General features: G+C 34.2%; 1 protein-coding gene across 3 annotated transcripts in view; it reads right to left on the reverse strand.

The window, feature by feature from the left end:
• The window catches only part of Nrk (Nik related kinase), a 93,661-nt gene that overhangs the window by 39,962 nt on the left and 40,511 nt on the right, over positions 1-13,188 (reverse strand). For 2 of the 3 annotated variants that reach the window (XR_007209340.1, XM_048335922.1), the window contains exons 17-23: positions 12,688-12,865; positions 11,878-12,033; positions 8,887-9,030; positions 5,517-5,675; positions 3,101-3,201; positions 1,194-1,337; positions 750-899 (exon numbers count right to left, since the gene is read on the reverse strand). Coding sequence is in view for 2 of the 3 variants with exons in the window: in XM_048335922.1 (XP_048191879.1) it covers positions 750-899; positions 1,194-1,337; positions 3,101-3,201; positions 5,517-5,675; positions 8,887-9,030; positions 11,878-12,033; positions 12,688-12,865 (1,032 nt within the window). In the remaining variant the exon portion in view is untranslated. The remainder of the gene's footprint in view (positions 1-749; positions 900-1,193; positions 1,338-3,100; positions 3,202-5,516; positions 5,676-8,886; positions 9,031-11,877; positions 12,034-12,687; positions 12,866-13,188) is intronic. The other variant, XM_048335923.1, reaches the window with a different exon arrangement.

A 13,188-nucleotide genomic window follows, 5' to 3' on the forward strand; every position in this document is an offset into this window, starting at 1 on the left:
CTATGCTATGCTCAAGGTTGGACATAATTATAGCATTTCTATGACTACCCATATTTTAAATGTTGTACCACATTTTTACTAATTATAATAATGTAAGAGTTAAGAATTGAGTGGAATTTGCAAGATGAATCCTTTTGTCAGAAATCCCAAATATAATTGATTGAATATCAATATAATAAGAGAATAACTTAGAATTTTTTGTATACCATAGTTAAAGTAATAAACTAAGGAAGGCTATACATATTAATGTTGCAATGCTGCTATTGCATTAAAATATATCTGAATATATCATGGACTGAAAGAATAAAGCAAGGACTGCAAACTGATGCTTTCTGAGCTCAATTACTGTAAATGCATAAATACGGATGGCTAGAGAATGTAGATACAACTTCCATCTAAAAATGGGTGGGCATGAATCAGTTCCAGTTTATAATGGCAAGATAGTAATGTGGGCCTACATTGTCAGAATCTCTTTTATATCAGTAAAAGTTCAAATTTGAAATGTAAACTTCATTTTAAACAAAACAAAACAATAAAACATTGATGAGACAGTCTATTTACAGAGCAGACAGCTATTTGTACTATAAAACCATTGGTGGTTTTTCTTTGTGCTTTTTTCTATTCTGGCACTTTATACTTACCTTATCTCCATTCCAGTAAAGTAATTGCTAGCTATAATTTTTGACTGGTCAGGTTTTTGAAAGTTGGAAAAATTAGTAGTATTATATAATATGTTCTAAGGATCTTACATTATTTGGCAAGGTCACATCAGATATAACTTCTGATTCCGCATCAATGATGTGATAGCCATCTGCTGAGCTGAAGAAAATCTTCAGTGTCTTCTCAGGACCAATTGTTAGGTCAACTGTCACTGGCTTATAACCAAGAGTTGGAAATACCTGGAAATATAAAATTAAAATATGGCCAAAAGGCCAAGATAATATTCTGACTAATATACAGATTTCTGTATTCTTTTGCCTCACTTACAATTTCATAAAATCCAAGTGAATTGTCTCAATGCTGTATTGCATTTAGGAACCCATGTACAAAACCTTTTCTTGGGTTTACTACTATCATAAATATGCAATTATATTTAATTCCTAAACATTGTTTGCCTTCCAAGACCACATTGCCAATGATCACTAGAGCTTCATATGGCCCTGAAAGGTATGGGCTGCCGTTAAATTCCTTGCCTTGAGCTTTAGCAAATGGAGGAGCTCATCTGGTCTCTTAAACCGGTTCGCTGGATCAGCTGCATTTATTTTTGCCAGTATTCGTATATAGGCTTCATATGACATATAGTCTCCTTCGGAGTCTGCTGATTGATCAATGCATACTTAGTAAGGAATGAAAAAGGCCAGACATGTTAACCTATCATAGACTGGATAGACGCTAGGTTCCTATGCTTTCTGCTCATGGTCATGGTAGAAAACTGAGCCTCACAGTATGCACTATACTGTAGTCTTTAGGTAAGATTCATGAACTAGAATGAGGACTTGGACAAGAACTATGCATCATGATAGACAGACTGAACTTATCTCTTCATTTTTCAGTTCCATACCAGGTAGCCCTGACCAATCAGCAGACACCCAAGGAAAAGTCTATACCCAAATACTGACAGCTAAACCAAGGCCCAGTTTAAGAAGATCAGATTGGGGATGTGCTATGTGTTTAGATAGACCCAGACTTCCCTGTTTATAAAGGGATATGGTTATTGTGAAAATACTCTTAAGGAACAGTCATAAGAATTAGCCATGTTTACTTTTTACATGTAAGCTTTTAGCTTACAAAATAGGTCATGTACAGAGATCCTGACCTAAAACACGGGAAGTATTTTATTAATATCTTTCTGGAGTCTACCTGAATATGTCCCTATCAATGCATTGCTAAAATCTATGCAGAGACCAGCTAGTTTAATATCATCTGGAACATTTGGTCAAAATAGAGATCCCTAGGCCCAACTCCAGACACAGTAATTGAGCCTGGGGTTCAACCTGAGATCTAAATGATCTTACAAATGGTCCAGCTGATTCTGATGCACATCCACTGTTAAGAGCTATTTGGCTTGCTAGAATGCTGCAGTTTCACTTATCAGACCTCATTACAAAATAAGCATATTTAGGTGGAAACTAAGCATTATATGTAAGGTTTTCACAGCCCTCAGATTACAGAGTGTGATAAAAAATATCTGCAACATCATGTTTGGGACATTTACATTTTAATTATTTTTTCTTATTATTTTGATATGTTGTACAAAGGGGTTTAAATTTCACATATCATTTTATGAGCACAGTGATCAATACACCTCTTCAGTTAGTCCTCTCGACCTATCCCAACCCCATGCATCCTCTGAAGTTACCTAGTTCTATTTTAACACAGGTGCACTGAATATTATGACTGTATTCTCCCACCCTTCCTCTCTCCATTCATCTGCCCCTCCCATCCTCTCACAATACTTGTTTCAGCTTTTGGTTCCCTTCTGTGGCTGATCCACAGAATTTCCGTTAAACTATAACGAAGATAGAAAAACCCCAATAACTGTAATCACTATTCCTCACAATAGTTTCATAGGAGAAAGTATTTGGAATTTCAGCTTGGAAGGAATGGAGACAACCCCTTGGTTCTCCACAAACACATATTATTTATAGTAACTGGAGTAAAGATTTCCTCTTGTTTCTTGCAGCTTCCAATGGGGTTCCCTGTAATGATCCCATATCTCTTCTTACCTTCCCTCTGCTCTCCACCCCACACTAAGAGGAAACAAGGACTTTCTTAGCTTCAAGTCACTGGGGTAGCACCAGAAGCCTGTGTTTGGACCTCTAGAAGAAAATGTCTTCATGTTGACTACAGGAAATGGGAGTGAGGAGTTTGTGGGGATGTCCTGTACAGGGTGGGTCAGGGATTTCCCTCACATTTTCCCTCGATGTGGTCCCTGTGGATTGTCTAAAAAACGGTGAAATGATCATTATTGACATGATATATCCAAAGTACATTAAATGTAGAAGAATGGTATTTCCACTTTTATAACACAAAATACAGCTTTGCTTACAATTTCTTCTTGAAAGAAAAATGGCATGATCCAAAGGAAAAGATCACTCACTTTAATAGCAGTGTTTTCATCAAAGGACTTTGGTGCCCATGCATAAAGGTGAATAGATGATTTCAAAGCAATTGCAATGTAGGTTGTTTCTTCATGTTGTACTACAAAAAATAACAATGCCTCAAAATTAACAAGAACACAGGGTTTACTTGTTATTGAAAAGGTCATAAATAGAGTTCAAGAGCACAAACTGTATTTTCAAGAAAGTTTTTTATTTAAAATTTGATGGTCTCCCAAATGGTAATAAGAATGCTCTGTAGTTTTATGCAGTGTTTGTGTTAGCCTTTCAAAAGAATTCTAAATTGCACATGGAAAACTTTATCATCAGTGAAAGAAATTTAAAGAGCTAACTGGGTACATCCCTGTAATGTCAATACTACAACGGCTCAGAAAGAAAGAATTGTGACTTTGAAGCTAGCTTCAGTTATGAGAGAAACCCTGTTTCAAAAGAAATCAATGGAGATATAACATGTACAAGGTACTGGGTTTGATCCTGAACAACACAGAAAAAGTACAACCAAACAAAATTTCCCCCAAAACTACAGATAAAAGTAAATGGAAAAATTTATCTCTACAGATACAATGCAATCTATTGAAATCTCAACTGCTTGGTTTGTAGAAAAGAAAAGGCTATTCCTAAATTTCACATGGAATTATAATTTCTCAATAACCAAAACAATTTTGAAAAAAAGCCAAAGTTGGAGGACTTACAATTCCTGATTCCCAGACTTACTGTAAGATATTGTAATAAAAATCACATGGTATTGACACAAGCATAGGCATAGATCAGTCCCAAGATCATTCAATATGGAAAAAAACCCAAGTCTTCAGTTAATATTACTGGCATAGCTGGAAAGCCACATGCAAAAGAAGAAATTAGGACCCCTCTCATCTCAGATCATATATAAAAATTAAGTTCAAATGGAACAAAGTTGTATGTAAGAGTTAACACTCTAAAACTCTTAATAAACAGAGATAAACATTGATGATTTTGAATATGAGAGTGGATTCTCATATTTGACCCAAGTATTCTGAGACAAAAGATATATATATTAGCTTTCAAACTGAAAAATTTCTGTTCATTAAAAGACGTAATTGAAAGTAAAAATACAATTTATGAACTAGAAGAAAGTATTTGTAAGCTATAAATTTGGTAAGTCCATTAGAAAGACTATTTTAAAAAGGCTATAAATAAAAAATAAAAACAAGCAAAGACTTTAATAGTCACTTTTCAAAGGATGATATATAAAAGATCAATTAACACATGAAAGCCTAACTTAATAATCAGGTAGATACAAATTACAATAAGCACCAGTTTACACCTCTTAGGATAGCTTTAACATTGGCAAGTGTTTGGAAGGATGTAGAGAATATAAGGTCCTCACACATTATTAATACTAATGAAAAATGGTATATTCACTTTCAAAACAATGTATCAGTACTATTCAAGAGAAAATAAAAATGTATACCCATATACAAATATACAGAATATTTCACTTGTCAGTGAAACAAATTTTGAGTAGTAGGATGGGTTAAATAAAGGCAGTTAGAAAAACTGGACTTAACTAGTCCATACCCTCACCAAGAGCACAGATTTTGAAGGCTATTTTATATCTCTGTGAACTAATCTTTACAAGGGAAATGTAAAATAAAAGCAATATAACCTCCTGAGTTAACATATTGAGATATCATTCACCTCTGGGGATGTGAGATTTATATAATATGACCAGAGGAAAGTAGTGATATCTACATGTGAAGATAGCAGTGAATTATAGGAACTCATAATGGTACATGTGCACAAATGAACACATGTGGACATCTATCCTACCAAAGCCATTTCTATGCAGAACATAATAGTTCATAAAAGAATTTCCTGTTACAATTTGTACGAGGTGATTTGAATTATTGCTATTGAGTTATTGAAAATATTCTCTAATCACACGTTAAATAGAGATTTTACTCATTGATATTGGCAGTGGCATCAAAAGTCAGTAGATCTTAGAAGATTTTTCTTTCTCATTCATGACATTTCCTGGTCAGTATTAAGAGAAATTCTATTTTATCTGCTTTAGCGACAGAACATCTTATGATTTTTCCAGGTTGTTGAAGATATCTCCAGAAACAATTATGTAATTGGAGTTATATAGCAGTTCGGTTTAGCTTTAGATTAACTGGGAAGAAAAGGGTGACAATGTAAACCAAATTTAGCTTCCATAGTGATTTCAATCAGTATTTCTCTCATTAAGAATAAAGATTGCAGTGGGAAAGACCTGGAAGATTTATCAAATAAATTCATTCATCTTGGTATTTTAAGTTGTAAATTCTTTACTTTCTCTGGTCTTCTTTCATAATTATGCAATTGAAATGAAAAGAAGCACACTTCATGTAGCTGTAGTAGAAATGAAATGGGACTTACGAACACTGAAGTGCTCACAGCCAGTCAGCTTGTCAATAGCTTTGCAAGCTTCCTCTGTCTTCAGCATTTCTTCTTGACGCCGTTTACTTTCTGGATCATTATGCAGAATCTTGTTCCTCAGCCAAGTCAAATGATACACCCGAAGTCTGTTCTTACGGCCTAATATACAAGGAAAATATAGTATTTTGATCTTATATTTTGTATTGTGGAAGAACAGAAAAGTAGGGGCATGATAAAAAAATTTCACTTTGTGAAAACTATATTGGTTGAGGATCTCCACTTAAGAATTTAGAAATATAATAACAATATAATCTTGGTTTTCAATTGCAAGACATATCAAAGTGTCTACTAGAGAACTATGTGCCTGTCTGAAGAGGATCTAAAACATTCCTTTACAACAAATTAGGATTGCCACTAAGCAGGTAGCATAACTGTTATTCACCAGTACCTTGGGTTTTTACTAAGTGAGGCCCTCTCTGGAAACCAGATGCTTGACAGCTGTACCTGGTGATGTGTGTATAAGAGGAATATCTGAATAAAGACTATTTAGGCATTTAATGACAATAAGATGGATCTTTTTGTGTCCTGTCTTTCCATAATATAATAGTCGGTTTTAATATTTGTTTCATCAACCCAGATTATTTCTCTTATGTTTATTTTTAAGGAGTTTTGATGGGTACATAATAAATGAATGTATTCATAAGATTCAATATGGTATTTTGATTCACGTATACATTGGGTAGATAAATCCAAGTTAATTAGCATATACATTTCCTTAAACTTTTCTTAATCACTTATTTAGGGTGAGTATACATTGTTAATTAAATTTGTCCTGCTATACCACAGAACACTAAAATTAATTCATCCTATCTGAGTATAAGGTTGCACCCTTTGCTTGACTTCTTTTGGCCCCTCCTCCCACACAATTTGGTCTCTGGAATTACTAGATCATGAATTTTTTAGACTCCACTTATTAGTGAGATCATACTTTGAATTTCCTAATTGTCAGTCCCATCATATTGCTGTGGTTCATTTAAAAAAATCATTGCATTCATAAACTGCTTTGTTAAGTGACACCATCTTAGTACAACTACTTAAAGATAGAAAAAAACAGGTTATTAAAACACATTTTTTCTTTCCCTAAATAATGAACTTATATTAGTTCTTCTTAGTTATTTTTAGGATTTATTATAATATTTCTTATCTCAAAAATAGGATTCTTTATTATTTTATTAATCTTTTCATTGTGCTGGTCTTGGGGCTTGAACTTAAGACCTAGGTACTGTCTCTGAGCTTTGAGCCACAGTTTCGCTTCCAGCTTTTTGATAGTTAATTGGAGATAAGAGTCCCATAGACTTTTTTGCCCAAGCTGGCTTTGAAACATGATCCTCATATCTCTCCTGAGTAGCTAGGTGCGAAACACAGGTGTCTGGCCCTTATTAATCTTTAGTTTACTTTCACAGGACGTTTTATGGAAGCAGTATTAGGATACAGACATCTATGTTTATGGCCATTTTACTTTCTTTTGTTGTTTTAGGGTTGAAATCATGGCCTTTAGCTTGCTTAGGAAGACATTCTACCACTTGAGCCACACCTCCAGGTCACTAATTTGTTTTGCTACTGAGGATCAAACCCAGAGATTTATATGTGCTTAGGCAAGTGGTCTACTAGTTGAGCTGTAGTTTTCTTAAATAGAAAAACTTACATATCTTCCTATAGTGACACTTTAGTGTTATTTCATGGAAAAGTACTTTATATTTGTGAGAAACTAAAGAATTTTAAAAGGGCACAATTGGACTAGTGTAAACTGGATAAAAAGTTAAGAAATCTGTTATCTTGATGTTTAAAAAAAACACTAAATATTGCTTAAGCTGCATCTGTATAGCTCAAATAATTATAAGCAAATGACCATGAAACATGGGCAAAATATCAGAGTTTGAATATCCCTAACATGTATTTTCTCCTCTAACTGAAACTTAAAAGTAGCCTTCAACTCCCATTCCTTTCATGGGGAACATTTCTTTCTTCTTATCCTTCTATGCTAAAATAAATCCTTATTAAAACTTACATATAAATATATGTATACACACATATATACCTGTATAACTGTGGTTTCCATAACTTAATCTGTTGTCAAATTCTTTTCACCTTTTTTTAACTTTCTGGCAGCAGTGGGATTTAATTCAGTGCTCTACCACTTGGGCCACACTCACAGCTATTTTTGCTATACCTATTTGTCAGATAGGATTTCATATTTTTTGTTCAGAGCTGGCCTTGGGCTGTTGTCCGTGTACTTACGCCTTCTGCATAGCTGGGATTACAGGCATATGCCACTATGCCCCACTAATTGTTAGTTCTTCAAAGTCTACTTATCTTTTCAATGAAGGAAACCCTACTTAAAGTAACACAGTGGGCAGAGAAATATCTGAGTTCAGGTAGAATGTAGAACTAAGTCAAGGCCAAGAAATATGGAGAGGGAACTGCATATATGAATGGGAACGGCTTACACTTCCAGAGCTCAAAAAATTGAAAATATGGTGTGAAAAAGAAACAATCAAAGGTTCCACATAATAAGCAATAGCAAATCAAGAGTAACCTAACCAAAGACACAAATCCTACTCCTGACCCTATCTCCTCTCTGCTGTGCCTCTTTTGCTGGCTATCTACCCTCTGTTTCAGTCTTGTACGGAATCCTAATTAACTTTTGCTTTCCCTGTTCTCCTGTCTTGGTAAATTCTTTTACCAGCCTGTGACCTGCAAATATCAACAAGAAATAATGCTATTGCTTTTCTGATACCAAATCTTGTTTTATCATCACAAACATTATAATGTCTACATTCTCAGAGTCAAAGGTTCAGGCTTTGACAGCTTAAACCTGAGAAATTTAACTATGGTGTGGGTAAAGTATAGAGAACTTTATGGAGTCCATTCTTATAGTTAACTTGTAGATTCTTGTGATAAGGCTGTGCAAAAGACAAGTCTCTTTTTCATACAACTATTTGTCCACTTTTTCTATTTTTTGGTTGTACCTAACACATCCCTAGGGAAGCAGATGGTAGGTGTTGGTGAGATTGTCTGTGAATAAGTGATGAGAATAAGAGTAGTGGATTTGTAGGTTACTCTGAAAGGAGGCTTTAAGGATGCAAATAGTGTAGTTTTTCTTATCACTAACCTATGCTAAGTGCATTACAATTAAAGGAAGTTAGGTTAGATTGTAAATAGGTAAGAAAATACCAGGAGAGTCTGGTGACCCAATTAAAGGTTTTATTTATAGTGTCTTATAGAACACTTTTACTGGAGAAAGTTTTGACCCAATTTGCAGTCTAATTAATCTACATAACTGTTCAGTTATTTTTAGTTTTAAACAAACCAGAGATAGTAATCAGCAAGTTGAGTGGCTCTACAACTTGAATCTGGCGGAAGGGCCTTCGCTTTATAAGTTTAGTAATTTCTGCTTTTCCACTTCTATCCATCAGATACAGATTAGAACGAGTTCCCAGCAGCAAGTTGACTCCTGTTTAGATATAAAATAGAGAAGTACTATATTATTTCACATTTTTAAATAGATACTAATTATTCAAAATAATGGGATTCAGGTCACATTTTCATATATATATGTATATATATGTATATGTATATATATGTATATGTATATATATGTATATATATACATATGTATATATATACATATATATATGAAAATGTGTGTTGATATTCACCCCATTATCTTCTCTAATCATCTACTTTTCTTCCCCCCAAAATCCTTTCTTCTTCCAAAGAACCCCTTCCTGTTCCAAAATACTTCCTCTTCTATTTTCAAGCAATTTTGTAAATACAGAATCTGCATATGAGAGAAAACTTACCATTCTTCTTTCTAAGTATAGCTTATTTCAGTCTGTAGTTCCATCCATTTTACTGAAAATTACATGATTTCATTGTTCTCTATGGCTAAATCATTTCCACTGTGGATATATATCCACATTTTCTTCATCTATTCTTGTCTTGTTTGTACATATTTTTACTATTTTTTCTATTGTACTATGTTGATCTACATAGAGGTAAGATAGTGTGGAACCTCATACTGTTTAATTGTGTTCTTTCTATTAATAGGAAAAAGTTCATTCAGATACATGAAAAGATAGATAAATATGCATTTTATTAATGATTTATTGCTTGTCAGGGTGCCATCTCACAGACAGAATTTTGTGTAAACTATTAGCACCCTTTACTGGTATCCCAAATTTTAACAAAGTTAATCAACACTTTTGGAAAGTACTTTTCAACATTATTTGTGTAGCAAATACAATGAGTTCAATTCACTTCATTCAACTCACTTCTCATTTTTAATTATAACTAAAGGATTTATTACTTTTTGAATGATTATATGGAAAATTATTTCCATTATCTTTAACAGTCATACAAAGGAGTTGCTATTCAATGAAGCAGTTTATGAGTACTATAAAGTTTATGAATACAGTAATCAACGTCATCCTTTTCATTATTCTCCCTTGCATTAAAAAAAATGGTAACTGTATGTTCATGAAGATTTAAAAAGTTTTACATTGTGCTTTTTATTTCATTTTCTCACTCTATCCTTTTACAGCCAATTTCAAGTGTAGAAATGTCATCTTCGTCTCTTGAGGAAATCAAGGAAGGCCAAGACAGTATAGTATAGTTAACTAGTGCTATAATCTTTTATTTTTCAAAATATAAAATAAATGTTATGAGTTGCTAGATATAAACTACATTCCTGGGTAAGTAGCTAGAGTAAAACATCCACTCATTCTTGTCTGGTACACTCAATTAGCAACGTTTTTCTAAGTTGTTCAGTCTATATAATTATGTTTGTCATCCAGGTCTACTTTAATTTTCAAATTCCATCTTATCTTCAAAGTTATGTTAAGTAAAAACTACAAGCTTGCAAGTGGGTTGTTGGCATTTACTTTACATTTCTCCCACCCTTGCTTTCAGTTATTTTGTTTCACTTATGGTGCAAACTGGCTGAAGAAAATCATTCTCAAAACTACCAATATTGTCATAATCTTTCTGAAATAATGGATTGAAAAGTTGGGCAAATTGGGCTGGGGATATGGCCTAGTGGCAAGAGAGCTTGCCTCGTATATATGAGGCCCTGGGTTCAATTCCCCAGCACCACATATACAGAAAATGGCCAGAAGTGGGCGCTGTGGCTCAAGTGGCAGAGTGCTAGCCTTGAGCAAAAGGAAGCCAGGGACAGTGCTCAGGCCCTGACTTCAAGGCCCAGGACTGGCCAAAAAAAAAAAAAAAAAAAGAAAAAAAAAGTTGGGCAAATTTAAGACATTTTATGAGCAATTTTCTCTAATTCTTCATGAATGTTTAAGAATAAGATCCTGCAGAAAATTTTCTTTTAAGAATCATATATGCAACAACAACAACAACAAAAAATCATATATGCCAGGTGCCAGTGGCTCTCACCTGTAAGCCTAGCTAACCAGGAGGCTGAGATCTGCGGATCACTGTACAAAGCCAGCCCCAGGCAGGGAAGTCCCCAAGACTCTTACCTCCAACTAACCAGACTTCCAGAAACTTCCACTTCCAGAAGTGGTGCTGTGGCTCAAGTGATAGAGCACTAGCCTTGAGCTGAAGAGCTCAGGGACAGCGCCCAGCCCCCCAGGCTCAGAGTTCAAGCCCCACAACTGATCAAAAAAAGTAATCAAATATATAATGAAGCATATCAACATGACTTCAAGATATGGAAACAAGAGGTTCTTATTATGTCCTGAATGTAGTTTTTTTCTTTCTTTGTTTTTCTTTAGTTTCTTAGTTTTCTGTACCGTGTGTCTTGTATATAAGATTATTCAATCAGGGGAGGAAGGGAAAGGGAATCACAGAAACAGCAGGTCAAAGGATGAACTAATACAACAATGATCTCACTTGACACTAGGTTGGACATGAACCTTACAATTTGTTGGGGAGGGGAGTAAGGAGAGAGAAGCAGGAAAAAATGAGGAATGGGGATAAGAATGTTTTAAAACAAATGTAATCATTACCTTACTTCGGTAACTGTAAGACCCCTGCTCATCACCTTTTCAATAAAGATAAAGAATTAAAGTGTACATAGAAACAAAATCAGAAAAATTTAGTTGAATTTAAAGTAACTAGAGTAAGCACTACATTTCTGTCTTATATAATAAAATGAAGTAAATTCTAAAAAGAGAATCATAATTAAATTAGAACATAGTAAGCTTAGGTTCAGATAATCATAACAGTCCAATTTTATAATTTAGCCATGCTAATTCAGGTTAAAATGAAAAACAACAGAGTGGAAAGATGGGTGTTATCAAACAATCTGAACTGACTTTTAAAAATTACATAAACTCACCCCATAAAGAACCACAGCATATTTCAGAAGTGAATTCCTTTTCATACATGTGGATAAGTGGTTTTTTAGATGGAGAAGAGACATAGAATGGGTTAACATTGACTTCAGAGGGTAGCATAGGCAATTTCTCAGGTACTTCAACAAATCCAGCATATACTGTGAAGGAGAAGATATTGAAATTTACTAATCGATACACCATACTTGTTTCACTATTTCAATAAATGAGATACAATTCATAATTCTTTTCCTTTTATTAAAATATTATTTTGTACATGAAGTTTCATTTTAGTAATTCTTAAATCATCACAAAATATAAATCTTGATATCAAAATATATTACAGAATTAATTCTTTTGTGCTGGTACTAGGGCTTGAACTCAGGGCCTTGAGTTATGGCTTAACTTTTTTATGCAAGGTACTCCACCATTTGAGCCAGGATTCTACCTTCAGCTTCTGGTTGGGTAATTGAAGATCTCTGTGATTCATCTCTCTGGGTTAGCACAGAAACTGTAACCTCAAATCTCACCTATGCTAGAATTACTAGTGTGAGCCACCAGCACCCAGGTATGAATACATTTTATATTGATAGAGTGTAAAACAAAATCCAACGAGGGACACTTGTCAACTCTTGCTCAAATTTAGACACCATAAAATACAGTGAGATTTTATTGAAAAAATCATACATAAATCATGAGTTTATATCAACTGAATATTGGAGTATTTTGATTCCTGAACACCACAGATAAATATCTGAATACTATTTATGTGTGAACAAGAAGTTACATCAAAAGACTATACTAGACACACTCACAGATGGCACTGTCACAGTCAGCATCAGTAGTCCTCTCAGACTCTTTGGAAGGAGATGAGTGGGTAGCAGAAAATCCCAATGAGGCTGAGGATACTGATATGTCAATTTCTTCATCAAATCCTGGGGGTGTAATATCTGAGGCGATGGAATTTGAGGCATCACTTTCACCATTGAGTTCCTAAAACGAGACCCAAACCAATTTAAACAATTAAGGAAGCTAACAGCAGGAGAAATATTACTAGAAGTCATTTCTATTAAAAATCTATATTTACTAAAATGGTTTAATACTATCATCAAAAGAGAGACATGGTACCTATTAATGGGATAATGGCTGCCAGAAGAGAAATATGTAAGTTTAATTCCCTATCTGTACAGTCTTGGACTTAAGATTTGTGGAAATGTACCACGTACTATCCTGGGAATCTTATATGTGTATCTTCAAGAGTCTTTACCATATACAACAAATAAATATAGTTGTGCTACTTAGTCATAAGCAAACTA

The sequence above is a fragment of the Perognathus longimembris genome, chromosome 28 (genome assembly GCF_023159225.1).
Source record: "Perognathus longimembris pacificus isolate PPM17 chromosome 28, ASM2315922v1, whole genome shotgun sequence".
Taxonomy (NCBI): Eukaryota; Metazoa; Chordata; class Mammalia; order Rodentia; family Heteromyidae; genus Perognathus; species Perognathus longimembris.